The sequence below is a fragment of the Pichia kudriavzevii genome, chromosome 3 (assembly GCF_003054445.1).
Source record: "Pichia kudriavzevii chromosome 3, complete sequence".
NCBI lineage: Eukaryota > Fungi > Ascomycota > Pichiomycetes > Pichiales > Pichiaceae > Pichia > Pichia kudriavzevii.
In genome coordinates, this window is record NC_042508.1 from 2,417,592 (window position 1) to 2,433,644 (window position 16,053).

General features: G+C 38.4%; 5 protein-coding genes across 5 annotated transcripts; 4 read left to right on the forward strand and 1 right to left on the reverse strand.

Moving 5' to 3' along the window:
* Window positions 1-979: 979 nt before the first annotated feature.
* Window positions 980-2,713, forward strand: C5L36_0C11200 (uncharacterized protein; the record flags this gene model as incomplete). Its single annotated transcript, XM_029466832.1, has 1 exon — window positions 980-2,713. The coding sequence occupies one exon, from the start codon at window positions 980-982 to the stop codon at window positions 2,711-2,713; it is 1,734 nt and encodes a 577-aa protein (XP_029322692.1).
* Window positions 2,714-2,980: 267 nt separating this feature from the next.
* C5L36_0C11210 (uncharacterized protein) lies at window positions 2,981-4,900 on the forward strand (the record flags this gene model as incomplete). The annotated part of the gene is made up of 1 exon (XM_029466833.1): window positions 2,981-4,900. One exon carries the CDS (start codon window positions 2,981-2,983, stop codon window positions 4,898-4,900), a length of 1,920 nt encoding a protein of 639 aa, XP_029322693.1.
* Window positions 4,901-5,310: 410 nt separating this feature from the next.
* C5L36_0C11220 (uncharacterized protein) lies at window positions 5,311-11,025 on the forward strand (the record flags this gene model as incomplete). Its single annotated transcript, XM_029466834.1, has 1 exon — window positions 5,311-11,025. One exon carries the CDS (start codon window positions 5,311-5,313, stop codon window positions 11,023-11,025), a length of 5,715 nt encoding a protein of 1,904 aa, XP_029322694.1.
* Window positions 11,026-12,269: 1,244 nt separating this feature from the next.
* On the forward strand, window positions 12,270-14,732 carry C5L36_0C11230 (uncharacterized protein; the record flags this gene model as incomplete). Its single annotated transcript, XM_029466835.1, has 1 exon — window positions 12,270-14,732. The coding sequence occupies one exon, from the start codon at window positions 12,270-12,272 to the stop codon at window positions 14,730-14,732; it is 2,463 nt and encodes an 820-aa protein (XP_029322695.1).
* Window positions 14,733-14,836: 104 nt separating this feature from the next.
* Window positions 14,837-15,598, reverse strand: C5L36_0C11240 (uncharacterized protein; the record flags this gene model as incomplete). Its single annotated transcript, XM_029466836.1, has 1 exon — window positions 14,837-15,598. One exon carries the CDS (start codon window positions 15,596-15,598, stop codon window positions 14,837-14,839), a length of 762 nt encoding a protein of 253 aa, XP_029322696.1.
* Between the last annotated feature and the right edge of the window lie 455 nt (window positions 15,599-16,053).

Genomic DNA, 16,053 nt, shown 5'->3' on the forward strand with positions numbered 1-16,053 from the left:
CTACACAAGCATTGTCTGCTCAGCATCTTAGCCGTGCATAGAAAAGACAATGCATTCTAACTTTGCAGGTACGAATAACAGTAAACTACACTTGGATTACCATTGAACTACTTTTAGGTTCCAATTCCCCGCTCATTGACACTACCCATTGAAATGTAGACCAAATTCTGGAGAATTGTACATAAAACAAAAAATAAACAAGCAAGAAAAGCCATACAAAAGTCTAAAAAGTGGGGCTAAAACTTTTAACCACAAGCAATCACATCCAAAACCGGTATTACCAGCAGGGGAACACTACAATTTAAGCAGAAACAGATGTAATTGCTTCTTCTCTGAACGACTGCTGGATTAGATACACTTTGGAAAAAGGATCCTCATGACATGATCCGAATACTTGTGCAATTCTACTCAAAAAAATATGTGGGAGTTACTTGTAACAAGCTCTTTATCTTTCCTTTTTTTCCTCATTGGCAATTTCAAAATATTGCTGTGCTTAATAGTGGTATCATTTTGGAGCCCGTAACACACGTCAAACATGCAAGTTAACAGAATTCCAAATGTTGTTCCAATTTAATAAACCCTCGTGCTATGTAATAACTATAATCAGGTGTTCTAGCAGATTGAAGAAATGAAAACAACCCATTCCGCGGCTCAGCGAAAACTCTTCCATTTCTGATAATAAAGATACAACGCCCCAGAATAATTTCCCAATATATATGTGGCGCATTGACGGGTTACACGTGACATTTTTTTGGCGGTGCACTTCTGCGCATTTTCCAAATCAGGCAGGTTTATCCGAAGGAGAAATTACACCGCCCGTTTCGTGAATGAGAGCCAACTAAGATTTAGCTGGTGTTTCGTTATCTATTGATTTATTGCTACATACTTAAATACACCAGATGAGCAGCTATACTAAATTATCGGACAGTCATCTCGGCTAAACTAAAGGAATCAAAAGCAGTTACTTCAGAACATACCAATGTCCGAAAGTGTACCCAGCCATTCAGGGCAGAATCTCCTTCTCAACCAACCACTGTTGAGTAATCCAGATTCAACAGCACCGTACTATGGTACCACGAGCCAAGTCGACCAGCATGAATTAATACAGCGTAGGAGAAAGTCATCTATGGCATCCTCCAGATTCAAGGATCTCAATCTTGCGTCAACATCACAAATCAATGGGGAATATCAACCGGTAGAAACCACTGTTTTCAAGGAAGTGGTGCTGATGTTGCGCTCTTCTGTGCCCTTGATCATTACGCTTTTGTTACAATACTCGTCATCCATTTCAACACCCTTCTTTGTCGGGAACTTGGGCTCAGACGAGCTAGGTGCCGTTTCTTTAGCTAATCTAATGGCAAATATATCAGCATTCGCTGTTATTGAAGGTATTTCTTCGTCACTATCGACATTATGTCCTCAAGCGTATGGGCGTAAAAACTACAGGCTTGTTGGCCTTTACGCCGTCAGGTGCTGTCTTTTACTATTCGTTTTCTACTTTGGAATTTATTTTTTTTGGAATTATGGTGCATATTACTTGTTAGACCGATTCATATCTGAGAAGAGAGCATGTCTGCTAGCAGGACAATACCTATCACGGCTTGTCTACAGTGTCCCTGGGTTTATTATCTTTGAGGTTTTGAAACAGTACCTACAGGCACAGGGAATTTTCCATGCATCAACAATTGTTCTATGTATATGTGCCCCATTGAATTTTGTCTTGACTTACTTGCTTGTCTGGAACCCGACAATAGGCTTTGGTTTCTTGGGTGCACCTACTGCAATTGTCATCACCCATTCTTTGATGGCGTTGCTTCTCTTCATGTACACCTGCTTTATAGATGGCTATAAGTGCTGGTGTGGCTTCACCTATGAGTTCTTTACGAATTGGTCACGAATCACCAAATTGGCCCTTCCAGGTATAATCATGATTGAGGCTGAGTGGTTGGCCTTTGAAATCAACACCTTTGCCAGTGCAAAGTTTGGGACCCCAGCTTTGGCTGCTCAGTCGATTGTCACCTCAATTGGTGTAATCATATACCAAATCCCATTTGCTGTTTCTATTGCTGGATCAACCAGAATTGCTTGGTTCATTGGTTCAGCATCTAAGGACGCGGCGATAAAATCAACCAGGGCCATAATTTACGTTGCGGTGGTGTTTGGAACTCTCACTTGTATTATCCTGATATTATTGAAGGATTCAATTACACATTTATTTTCAAAAGACCTCGATGTGGTTCATTTGGCATCTAAAGTTTTAATTATAGTCTCGATTTACCAGATCCCTGATTGTCTGTCATGTACGCTTGGGGGAGTTTTGAGAGGACAGGGTAGGCAATACATCGGTGGATATCTCAATTTATTCAGCTACTATGTCTTGGCTATACCATTTTCTTTCTACTGCGCTTTCTCCCTACACTATGAATTATTTGGTTTATGGTTGGGATTGCTTGTTGGTTTGTTTTTTGTGGCATCTTCCGAATTGTACTATATCTTAACTACCGATTGGGATACTATTATAGAGCAATCACTGGAGGAAGAGCTAGAAGCAAGGAAGCAGGTTGTTTTGACAGATGAAGATGTTGCAATTTATGATGAAGAAACACAGTCCCACAACTTCCCCAATGCAGTCGCAATTGTTGACCACAATATTTTATCCCCAGCCATAAATACATCTGCATCGATCAAAAATCCCATTAATCTACACGTATAAGAAGAAACTCTATAGATCATAAGCATTTGCATAATTGCCTTCCCCTCTACTCCTATCATCAGATTTCCATTTAGTAGCTAAACACCTTGTAATTTCCTGCTATATCTAAGAAAATAACGTTTTGAGATTTGTAAAATTCTCGCTGAGAGACCCTCAGGTGGCGGGACGCATCTAACATTCATGACTAGCACGATTATCAAAGTCTTTTGAGTTTACCTTGCTGCCTTTCAAAACTGTTGAGTCTCATATTGTGATTACAAAAGTAACATGGCTTGGTTTATATCTAATAGATATCCAGAATTTGAGACCAAAATTGAAGCGGCCACCTCTGAATCTATCCCCAATGGCGATATAGATTTTGGAATCGCCTTAGAAATAACAGATACTATCCGATCCAAACAAGTTCCCCCAAAAGAGGCGATGCGTTTACTCAAGAAGAGATTCGTTAATGCAGAGAACATAAATATGCAAAAATCAGCCTTTAAGTTGATAGACTTTTGTATCAAAAATGGTGGGGAACATTTTATTCTGGATATAGCGTCGAAAGAATTCATGGATCCGTTGATCAATCTTTTGAAATCTGATGATGTCAATGACTCTGTTAAGACCTACATATTGGAGCACATCCAAGCATGGTCAATAATGGTAAGCACGAATCCAAAGTTTGAATACATTAATCAAACATACAAGAGGTTACAGAACGATGGTTTTGAATTTCCAATGATAAACGAAGTTGTGGATCCAAACATGATAGTATCTAAAGTGGCACCCGAATGGCAAGACTCGGATGCTTGTATGATATGCTCCAAACTATTCACATTTCTGAATCGGAAACACCACTGCCGTGCGTGTGGGGGTGTTTTCTGTGGTGCACATTCTTCTAATACGATTGAACTACCCGAATTTGGGATTACTATCCCAGTAAGAGTTTGCGATACGTGTTATAGTGAGAGGAAAGCTGCTAGAAAGAAAAACAGCAAGAAACATAACAGAAAAAAATCTGACATTGCAAAGGTTGCAACTGACTTGGGAACAGAAGATGAAGAATTTAAAAAGGCTATTGAATTGTCATTAAATGAATCAGCACCGAAGAGTTCAGCTGTTTCGCACCAGCTATCTGTTGGTGATATTCGACCTACTGAAGATGATGAAGACGAGGATGTGAAGGCTGCCATTCAAGCAAGTTTGCAAGACTTGAATAAGGAGACCATTTCGAATGATCATGTTAGAGAAGAGACCAAGAGCACAGGCCTGTATGCTAACTTAGTACAAGAACCTTATTCTGCTTCATTGACGCCGATGCAAGAAGGTAGTGGCAGAAATACGAGCAGCAATGAACCGGCTTATTTACAAAATCCACCGCAACATGCCGTGGGTGACGCATTTTACGTTTCAACTGGGATACGGGGAGAGGATGAAAGAGTTGTTGTTAATTTTGTTGACATACTTAATAAGGTACAATCCGAGCCCCCGCAAAAGCGCCGCTTTGACTCCAGTTTGATTAAAATGAATTCAGATTTGGTTTTGCTTCACCCAAAGGTTGGTGCAGCAATAGCTAATCAACTACAGGAAATTGAAAAATACCAAACATTATATTCAAAGTTGTTCGCCATAAGTAGACTATACGATGATACACTACAAACAAGATTTCAAAAGGAACAGGAGATCCTAAGAGCGCAACATACAAGGTTTGGTGCGTTTCCGTTGAAACTGCAATCCCAAATGTCTTCTCAACCCGAAGTACCTCTTCAACCACACAGAGTTCCTTTACAGCAACAGTCCTCCCTAGAACCCCAATCTACATATTCACATCAACCACAAGTGTATAAACTGCAGCAATATCAGCAGAATTTGCCGCCCCAACCGCAGGAACAACAGCCTCCAGCTAGTCAGGGGCAGTCCTATCAATTCGATCTCAAATCACCAGTTGATGGAGCTCATGAGGTTGCACCAACGGTAACGTACAATGTACCGGCACAAACAACTGGTATCGTTGGAATACAAGGTCCTAACCTTGCAGTATTGTCGAGTTTGGAATATGCACCCATTCCTGAAACAACAGGTGTGCCTGTCAATTCAGAGATAACCGTCTCTCATACAGGAACAAACGGAGAAGTCAAGGCGGCACCGACATTAAAAGTTGAAACAAAACCGGAACCAGAAGTAGTTAATCTCATAGATTTATAGCTAGGTATATAAAGTATAAGTTAAGGATGAAGTACCAGCTATCAACAGCTTGAGGTATGTGTAGCAGTATGTATATACCGAATTTAGGCAATGACCAGGAAAGAAGAGCTATAAAGGGGGCTCGGCATTGTAACTAAAATATACTAGTACATGAATTTGTCATGCTAAATTTTGTACCGAATTCGAGCGCTGAGATTAAGCTTTGAGAAAAAAGAAATATAGTCTTTATAATTTTTCTTTTACTTTTTTTTTTCGGGCTATATCGAGGGCGTGTGGTTCAAGGCTCATATCTTTTAATCAGGATACTGTTGGTATGGCGTTGTAGAGGTGCATCTAAAGACCGTATTACAATAACTCACAGTGGATAGCACATACACACACTTATATACATATTTCTATAGGTATATAAGATGGATATCCTTGATACCACAGGCGATGTATATGCCGAGTTGCGATTGTTTCTTTTGCTGTTGGCACACGAGAACCACTATAGATTCACCTCCAGTGTGAGAGAGAGACTTTTTCAATCACTTACACAATTCTCTCAAATCCACCCTGAAGACTTACAGAATGCCGAGACCTATTCTAACCATTACCAAACTTTCTGTGGGCATAAATTTGTGAAGGGTGAAACTTGTTTCAGATGCTTCACTTGCGGTTATGACGAAACATGTGCACTTTGTAAAAACTGTTTTGATCCAGAGTACCACAGGGGACACGACATACATAAGAGCATCATTCAACGGGATATGGCTGGGTGCTGTGATTGTGGTGATAAAGAGGCATACCCAACTTCAATCTGTGTACACTACAATGAGAAGGGAACAAAAGTTTTGAAAACCCATGTGTCACCCTACTTATTGGAACATTTGGGCATCTTTCTAGGTATTCTCTTGGATTTTATCATTGATTTTACCAGTCACTCGATTTCAAGCGTTTCTCCACCAGAGAGCATGGACCAAATCAAACTTCGACATAGCATGTCGTCCTTAGTACAAAATGTTTATGGCTCTTTAGATCCTGACGTGGAGAAGTATGCACTTTTGCTGTACTCGGACAATGTCCATCAATATTCAGAAGCAGTGCAAAGGATACGTTTTGCTACTGGAAAGGTAAAGGAATATGCAGAAATGATTGCTACCCGATGTGACGATCACGGCAGGGCAGTTGTCATGGTGTCGGAACATATTCCGTACTTGGTCAGAAAGCAAGAATATTTATCTTCAAGTGGATTGACTTCATGTATTGTCAATGTTAGAGAAGCCTTTAGAGAAGAGATGGTTGACGAAATATTCAATTGGATTAATCAGTTATCAAAGTCATTTATTGCACGAGTGGAAGCTGATATCAGAAATACCATCTCCTTATCATTTTTATTACCCTACAATTCCGGATGTATGAACCAGTGGATAGAAGTTCATCGTGATAAGATACTAATAAATCCACGGAATATCCGGTTGGCTAACATAACAGGACGTCTTGTAAAACCATGGGATATTCCGGATCGTTTGAAACAAGAATGTAGATATACTGATGATCCAAAGGCCTCAGAATTATATCAAGACTCCAGGTTTCAATGTCTTTTATCATTTGATGTTAGGTTTTGCAGGGCTACAAGAATTAATTTACATGATATTTATATACCTATTTTTGCCAAAAATCCCAAATTTTCAACAATGGTTGTTGCTCAATTCTTAGATGTTTATGATACCATCTTTACATCCTTTTTAATGATAGACAGGGAACCAGAGCTGTCTGTTATGCCTATATTATCAACTCAGTTGTTTTCATGTGCCACCAATGATATTTTGATTCTAAGGCATCAGAACATCACTGATATCATCACATCAATCTATAGATATCTTTCCATGGGGTTGACTACCAATATGTGTAAAGGCTACCAGATACCGGACAATAGAAACTCTTCCCTTTGTTTTAATGCATTGAAGAATCGAAAATGGGCTCACGTGCTATTAGATTTGACATATATCATTACTCGAAATCCAGAAGCTGATAACATCTTTACTATGTTTGAGTGCTTCCCAATTTACGTTGATCTTTTGGCCCTCTTTCAGGGTAAGCCAACGTTTGAAAGAGAAGCCGAAAAACATGTTGAGTATGAAAGCCAGGATTATACCGTTTTCTTCAATGCCGTATCGGTCATTTCACATTTGTCAGAGAATGTTGGAAAAGTGTTAAGTAGACTTACCAAAGTTCAGCTACTATCACAGGGCAATCCAATGGATTGTTTTTACCATACGCATTCCAATACAATGAAGAGATCGTTTACAGAGACATTATATACAATCATTATTAGAAAACTGATTGACCTGACATTTCGGGAAAACTCAAAATCTTCCAATAACTCATTAGTTAATGTTGGTGAAGACAAGGATGAAGGCGTTTTATTTTCTCCATGCAAAGAAATCCGAAAATATAATCAGGTTGAATCTAATGTTTTGGAGGCTAAATTAAGTTTCTTGCACCCGCTACATATCATGTTTTCCCTAATGATTGAAATGGATCAGTCTGTTGATTCTGATAAGTCTGTTAAACATATCATGGATATAATCTGCAGTGAGTATGAGTTTTATCTTTCACATCATGACTATCCAGTTGAACTAAAAAGCCATTCGTATCAAGGTGTAATGGGAATTTTTGACATCCCTCTTCGAAAGATTGTTTTGCTTTCCCAAATCAAAGTTGGGTTATGGGTGAGAAATGGTACGTCATTAAAGTCGCAAATGCATCTCTATCGTTTGGGTGCCAGCAGAGAATTCGGCTACATGCGTGATCTATTTCTTTGTCAAATTTATGTTGGCTACTTCAACAATCTAGATTTAGTATCGTATACGCTATTTGACCGGTGGAATTTACTCCCTTGGCTGAACGGTGAACAAGAAAAATCCCCTTACCCTGTGGCTTATCTACCTATGATTCTAGAAGAGTTTATTTTGTTTTTAATACACTTGGTCACTGAAGATTTACATCTTCACAAACGAGACGGTGTTGAAATAACCAACTTGATGATACAACGAGAAATTGTTCACTCAGTCCTATACTCCGAGAAGACATATAAGGATATTACCTCTGGAATCGGCGACCACATTATAACATTAAAACAATTCCCTATCATGTTTAATAAATGCCTGGAATTGTCAAATTCAGTTTCTGATATATCTCAAGAACGGACCTATAAGCTAAAATCGCACCTACTGGATACAATTGACCCATATTACGTTTACTTCACGGCTAATAGGCGTGACAGCTGCATTGCTGAAAAAAAATTGTACATCTCCAGAGTTTCTGGTACGAATGTCGATGAGGTAGTTCTTGAACCTAAAGAGATCGACTGGAATGACGGGCCGTTTGAAAGAGTAACCGATATTTTACTCGATAAAAAAGTTCTTTCATTCATTGAATCTTCAATAAAGTTTTGCAAGGGCGGAATGATAGGTCATAATGTGAATAACAAGAACGCTCACAAGGAAAATCACGAGTCACTATTTACTTTAACTCTGCATTTGCTTCACTTAGCATTGAAGCATAAGAATATTGACTATGTCAGCACCAGTGATTTGGCGTCGATTTTTATTCAGTTATGGGATATTTTCCAGGTGAATGCTGCGCCAGAATCATCTGCACAATTAAAGTGTATCATGAAAATCATCTTTTACCTATTGGATTCAAGAAACTATGACCTTCGAGAAGAAATACCCCATTTTGATTTCAAAATCATTGAAACTGGCATTAACTTTATTGATAATGAGAACAAATCAAACACCGATATTTCTTTTGAAAAAAAAAAGAAGCTAGCAAGAAAAAAGAAAACCAAGCTTCTTGCCAAACTTAAGAGACAAAGGGAAAAGTTTGCAGAAAACTTTATTATGGATGAAGGATTGGACAGTGTAAGCGAAAGTGGGACAGAAATTAATAGGTCTGTTGACTCTTTGAACGATACTGCACTATCGCCAAGTGGAGATTCTAGTCAGGTTGTTCCGGAGATCAATCCCGTGGACACAAGTTCGCTGAAGAAAGAATCACATCATGCCAATCAGGATGAAAGTATAGATTATGTGTCCTGTGGGGACCCCCCAAAGTCTTGGAAATTTCCTGAACATCAATGTTTACTGTGTCACATTCCTGCTTCTGAGAAAGATGAAATATTTGGTGTTTTCAGTTATGTTACAGATAGCAATGTGTTTAGGTATGTTCCGACGGACAATGATTATTGGTTCTACAAGGCATTTGGCGAAAATTTGTCATTAGATCAAAATGAAACTGCTCCAATTGGGCTTTTTGAGTATATTAAGACAGTAGAAACAAAATCAGTCATTGGTCCTGGTTTTCCAGATGTTAATGAATCCCCCTATCATCCGGGATTTTACGATAATATGGCTGTCTTTACAGGCTGTTGTCATGGTATGCACGCTAGTTGTTTTAAACATTATTATGAAACTTCAGTTGATAAACAACTCTCACAGATAACTAGAACAGTCCCAGAAAACATCCAAAGAAACGAATTCATATGTCCTCTATGTAAGACAATCTGCAATGTGTTCATCCCAGTTTGTTATTCGCAAAATTCTAAAAAGTTCTTTACTCAGTTTAGTGAGAGCGTTGCTCTGCCTGATATAATGACACCTAGAGTTGATATTGACATTGCAAGGCTTAATACTATTCAAGAGAAAATTAGAGATGAATTACTTGAGAATGTGAAGATGCAAATGGATAAGAAGAACTGGTTTCTGGAGAAAACCATGAACTATAAGGCCAGCAAAGTCTTAAAATTCAAAGACGATGCCTTTCCTGCAGTATTACAGGATTGTATTCAAAGTGTGACTTCTGTATCGCCTCCTTTTGAGTCATTTGGTGTTATAATTGCAAAAACAATCGAATCGTTAGAGATTATGTTGAGAGGTGACAATTACAACCCCAAAGTTAAAAAGAAACTACTGATTAATCAACTCAATAGTCGATCTTTGACAAACATTCGAGTGTGGTTGCAAATTAGCGAGGTCTTCAAATCAACCTTAGGTGTCACAAAGGGAGCCCAAGAGTCATCAAACGAACCGTTTTTGTTCTCCCAAAGCTTAACGGGGCTTTACTATAATCTTTTTCAAAATGATGAGCTTTTGTTCGATGGGCAAGATTATTTTACAGGACTAGTACATTGTGAAGAGGCCAAATGTATTGGCTTCTCATTCAAAAAATTAGCCAGTATTTTATTTGTTAGGCACATAATACAGTCCTTAATGAAAGTGATGGTTGTTATCACGGACAAGGAAAGCAAAGGACAACATATCAACTACGATTTGATAATAAGGGAAAGATACACTGGTGACAGGAATAAGTTTTCCATTTTGCTCTCTTCATTCCTAAGTGTAAGAATCCCCAATGAAATTATCGATCTGGTTTATTCTATGACTATCAAAATGGTTACACCCTTTTTGAGGAAAGTGCTGATTTTGGCATATGCCAAGTATCCTGTTTTTGAGGAAGAAATGTTGGTGGTGGATCCAGATCTACGAGAATGTGATAAGATCTGTATGGTTATGGCTATACCAACAGTGGATATGGTTATTGAGAACTTAAATCCTGAATTTTTCGGCATGGTAGATACGAAGCAGAAAACTAGATTGCTAAATTCCAGAATTGGATATCCAAGTAAGATCCAACTGATACATTTACCAGAGACGCTGAACGATTTTTATGTTTACTATTACAATTCACTTCCAGCAGAAGAACAATATGAAGAGCCAGCTATATGTATGTTTTGTGGTAAAATGATGAGCTTACAAAAGCAAAGGTACGGTGATCATTTTGGTTCATGTACCATGCACTTGAGATGGGAGTGTATGAACAGTGGCAAAGGTATTTTTTTCTTGCCGAGAAATAACTGTGTCTTATTACTGGACAATGGCAAAGGATCGTTCATTGAAAGCCCATACCGTGACGAATTTGGAGAACTAGACAGAGATTTCAAGTCTGGACATGAGGTGACGCTGAGTGATAAAAAGTACGAAGAACTACAAAAGAACATTTGGCTCTCCCACAATATTCAAAATGTCGTTGCTCAGAATCTAGAAAACTTGACGGATATTGGAGGGTGGAGCACGTTATAGGATCTAAAGCTTTTTGTAGTAATCAACATTAGACAGTCAGCCTGATATAATGTAGAACATGTTTTCCTGCATACTACTATCTAGATAGTGCCACGAGCAGGTCAACCGTCTCTGGTAGTGCCGGTCCTCCGCTTTCTCTTTCTTTATATTTTTGCTTCTCTCTTTTTCCCCGGGACAGAACACGCTATCCAGATGCCGAAAGTACAGAACCTTCACTACAGGTGGGTAGTCCTTGTACTAATATAATGCCATCGTCTTTTTGTACGACAATGGATATTTCAAAAAAAAACACGCTTCAGAAGTCTGAAAACGCGTTTGTAAACGCGCCCTATGTTTATCTTTCGCCCTACAGAGAGATTTTCATGAGAATAAAAGAAACTCCGAGATCAATTTGTCTGCACTTTTCCTATTGTTTCTAGACTATAGACCTTTTTCAAACCGTGTTTGAGCCAAGTTGAGTTTGTGTACCGTGTTTGAACCCAAAAAATGTTATAAAAGGACCATATGTCTTCCAGAATTACTTATGTCCATGCTGAAAGAAAAATGAATATTAACCTTCTTCTTTTGACAGAAACAAATCCAACTACAGTCACTCCTTAAACCTTCTATTACAATGCAATTCTTCACCGTCGTCTTATTCGCAGCTTCCGCTTTAGCAGCTTCTTCCACCATCACTGAAGTTGCATACTCCACCCAACTTGAAACCATCACTTCATGTGGTCCAGAAGTTACCAACTGTCCAGCAAGACACCCAAACACTACTGCAAGTGACGCTACATTCACTGGTGCTGCTGCACAAGGTGCTGGTTCTTACTATGCTGCTGGTGCTGCTGCTTTAGCAGCAGGTGCTTTATTGATGTAAAAGACATCAAGCTGTTGATATTAGCTCCAGTTGAAGCCCAATTATTTTGAAAACATTGTCTTTTTCTCCCTATAGCACCAGTTCTCATCTAATATGGTGTATACATGGGTTCAAAACCGGCTATGTTTTGTGTATACTAGTATAATTATATATATATATTTCAATATATCATAATTAAAATAAGAAAAACCTTCCTAATGCGTGTGGTAATAAACACAATTTTATATCTCGCGCCACGGAACACAATATAATATCAAAGCCTCAGAATAATAAACAAGAACTTCCTGACAGTCTTAACATTATTCTTCTTAAGTACACCTCTTTGGTTTATACAAGAGACCAAGGCCAACTGTCTTTAGTGGTCCTGTGGGGATAATTTACAATGCTGCTCTTTCGTCGAAGTAAACGACTCATCCTGGTAGCTACGCTTGTCGTACTTGTCCTCAATGTTTATTTATATTTTACACCGGCTGCCCCAAATATAGTATTCGATGAATCGTATGAGGGAACATTCAAAGGTAAGTTCCTAAAAACTATCAAAACTGTGAAAGACTTGAAATCTGAAAACTTCTACAAGAAGTGGTCATTGATTGGCTATTTGGATGATTTAGTTCACGAACCTATTGAGACTGCAAGTTTTACTAACTCGGTAGATCCGTTCCAACTACTAGAGGAGTATGAGCAGAAAGACGAAAATGCACAGTACAAGGATATGACCCAATTGGAAAAGGCGCAGTTTTATGTAGAACACATTATACCTGAATCAAAATATAAGTTCAGGCCTATCCAAGAAACCATTTACAAAGACGCTTTTGCTCCTAAGAAATTTATCAGTTCTAGGTTGAAGAAATGGCTGAAAATTAAGAAGCAGCTCTCCGAAGACGAACAAAAAGCGTTAGGTGTCAACGACGAATGGTTCAAGCAAGTTGTCTCCGGTGTCAAAAATGAAAAATTGGCGCACAATGAAGTCTCTGCAAAGGAAATGAAGAACGCATTTACCCATTTGAAATTCTTCTCTAATATATTCTTGAAAAATGATCAAGTTTCAAGCGATACGCAATTACAAGAATTTTGTTCAATAGCACAATCAAAATTGTTTTCATGGTTGAACGGGAACTATCCTACATTCACCAAGTACGATCACCATACAAGACCTACGGTGATTGATCCATATACAGAGACAACCCACTTGAAAGAGTCATGCTTTGTAAAAAGCTTGCAGTCGAGCTTGAACGGTAGAGGCTTGGTTATCACTGCACATGATCCGCTTGTACCAGAACTGGCTGGTCTTTTAGCTCTCCTAAGAATAACTGGTAATGAATATCCTATCCAAATATTCCACAAAAATGATTTATCATTAGACTCTATCCGAGTTATTAACGATATAGCATCTTCACCTATCATGAAATTGCCCAAGTCAGTCCCAGAATTTAGAGTTCCACTGAATTTGAAACCACTAGATATTACTTATGTTAACGTTAACGATGTAATTGATTCCAAATATAAGCACTTCTATGGCGGTTTTGGTATGAAACTATTGGCGTATTTGTTTAACACTTTTGAAGAAATGATCATGCTTGATACTGATACGGTGATAGTTGATAGCATTGAAAATTTTTTCAATTCCCCGCAATATCAAGAATCCCATGCATATTTTTTCAAAGATAGAGCTTTAAATTCTTTTATCTACGAAGGCATAGTTGATTATTTCAAATCGTATCTAAATTACGATAAAGAAGTTCACTATCTGGGGCTACCTAAAGTCAAAGATGAGACTTTAAATAACAGGTTTTTCGGAGAATTTGCCAGACATTTTATGGAATCAGGCTTATTTGTCATTAATAAGAAAGAAAAATTCGATGGTGTCTTAGCATCAACAATTGCACAAATGTTCAAATTATTCTCTGGGTCCCTTCATGGCGAAAAGGAATTTATCTGGCTGGGTCAAGAAATTATGGGAAACTCGTACACCTTTAATACCAACCCAGCTATTGCTGTCGGTGAATTTTCACCAGATAGGGGGATCTTGAGTAACGAAATCTGTACCACTCACCCTGCGCACATTGGTGATCATCACGAATTGTTATGGATTAATTCAGGTTTCTTAACATGTAAGAAATATGATTCCTATTACAAGGATATTAATTTCCAGAGAAACGCAGGCAAGAAATTGATTGATTTGAAGAAAGAATATTTGTCCCCAGTCATCATTAAGGATGCAATTATACCACCTCCTGCTGAGTACACAATCAACGTAAAGAAAAGCAAAGAGCCTACCCGTGGATGGACAATGACTCACCAATGTTCGGGTTATATGTGGTGTGCGTATGATATTATTGGCGGATCCAAGGCACTGAATATTCCTAGAGGTACTGCTTTTAGTTTTCCCGAGGAAAACACCAAAGCGTGGGAATACCTAGGAAGGTTGTGGGTAAATTACTTCAACATTGGCTACAGTGGGGGTGCAGATCAGGGTTATATTGATGGTGACTTCTATGACGAGTTGGGGCTAGAAGAGATGGATGTATTCAAAGATGTCCAAGACCCTCCTGAATTAGACCTCGACACAGTTTCGACAGCGTCATTATCAGAAAGTGGTGCTGTTGAAGATGAAGAAGCGGGGGATGGAAATTCACACGGAAATCTAGAAAAAGGCAAGAAAATAAACAAAGGAGCTATAGAAGAAGACGAGGGAGAACCAATGGATGAGGAAGTGGAAAATGAGCCTGGTACTGGAGACCTAGAAACTGAAAGTGGAGTGGCCGAAGGTGAATCAGGTATCGACAAAGTAATCAATGAAAATAATGACGGCTACTATAAGAGGTCACTTCTCCGTTATCATTAAAACGTACGTAAATGTAACACCTTATTCTCTTTTCTAACTTAGTGTAGTAATTTCGTGTGTTGAACAGTGGCTTCTGACTCTGCCAACAACAGTCTTTGGGCCATTCAGCATATTTTCCAAATCTCCAGTCCTAGTATATAAAACTTTTTTCTATCAGACAAAGGCTCATTTCCAAAAGTATCGACTGAATCGGAGGCACCAATTGATAAATTTGAATCTATCCAAAGACCAAATTTGCCGTCACCAGAACCAACACTAATGAATTGGTTATTGGAATAAATGACAAAGTCATTAACTGATGTAAATGGGAAAACCTTCAAATTCAGGGATACCCCCTTTTTCTCTATGGATTGATGTTTGTTATTCAGGTCTTTAACATCGCCCTTTTCCAATTTCCAAAGAAAGCAGTCACCGTTTCCGTAGTATATCTTCTTATCTAGAGGCCTTAGATGCTCGTTGATATATGCACCAAAAATATTTTTCCTTGTATCCTGGACCACTATCAGATACCCTCTACGTCGATTCACGCTCTCTCCTATTTGAGGTTGGCATTTGTCATACAATGTTTGTAACGACGTGCCTGACTGTTCAATCGAGTAAAGCAATTCCCAATCATGGCTAATCTGTAATAAAGCTGGAACATGCTGCCTCAACTCTTCTGCTAACTCTTTGTTCAGTAAACGATGTTTTGTTGTACTTTTGTAGCCATGCAACTCCAACGGTGTTAAAGGTGGTTCGTCATAATCATAGTTTTCACCCCCCATTGTTAAGCTGTTATTTTCACTCTGAGTGCTGTTACTGCGGCTTGAGTTTGATGAACTTCTCTTGAAGATAGTTCTAAATTTTTCCAGTGGTGATCGTGACATGTATCTGGAACAATTGTTAAATGGTTGTCTAATCTGTAATTCCCCACCACTTCCATTTTCATAGGGTGATTTTACAAAGGATAAAGGAAAAAGTTATTGTCAGCTTGTAGCGAATATTAATTTTGGTGGCTCGGCAAATGTAAACTCCCATTTGTAAACCTTTACTTTTCAACAAATCAAAGGAGCAACACACTGACAGCTTTTGTTATGAATAGTGCACTGTTATTCTTACCTGCAACTAGATTAAGTGTATTTGAATAAGGACTAAAGATATTTATGGAGAATTTGGTGTCTCGTCATTGTTTTTTTTCCTACATAAGACAATGCTATATAAATGGTAGTTTAAAACGGGCTCCCACAATTGGAAATAGACATTTGTGAAGTTTTAGGACAAATAAGCAGTAAAACAAGGCAACAAATTAATATAGTAGTTACTCTAGCAATTTCTTACCCAC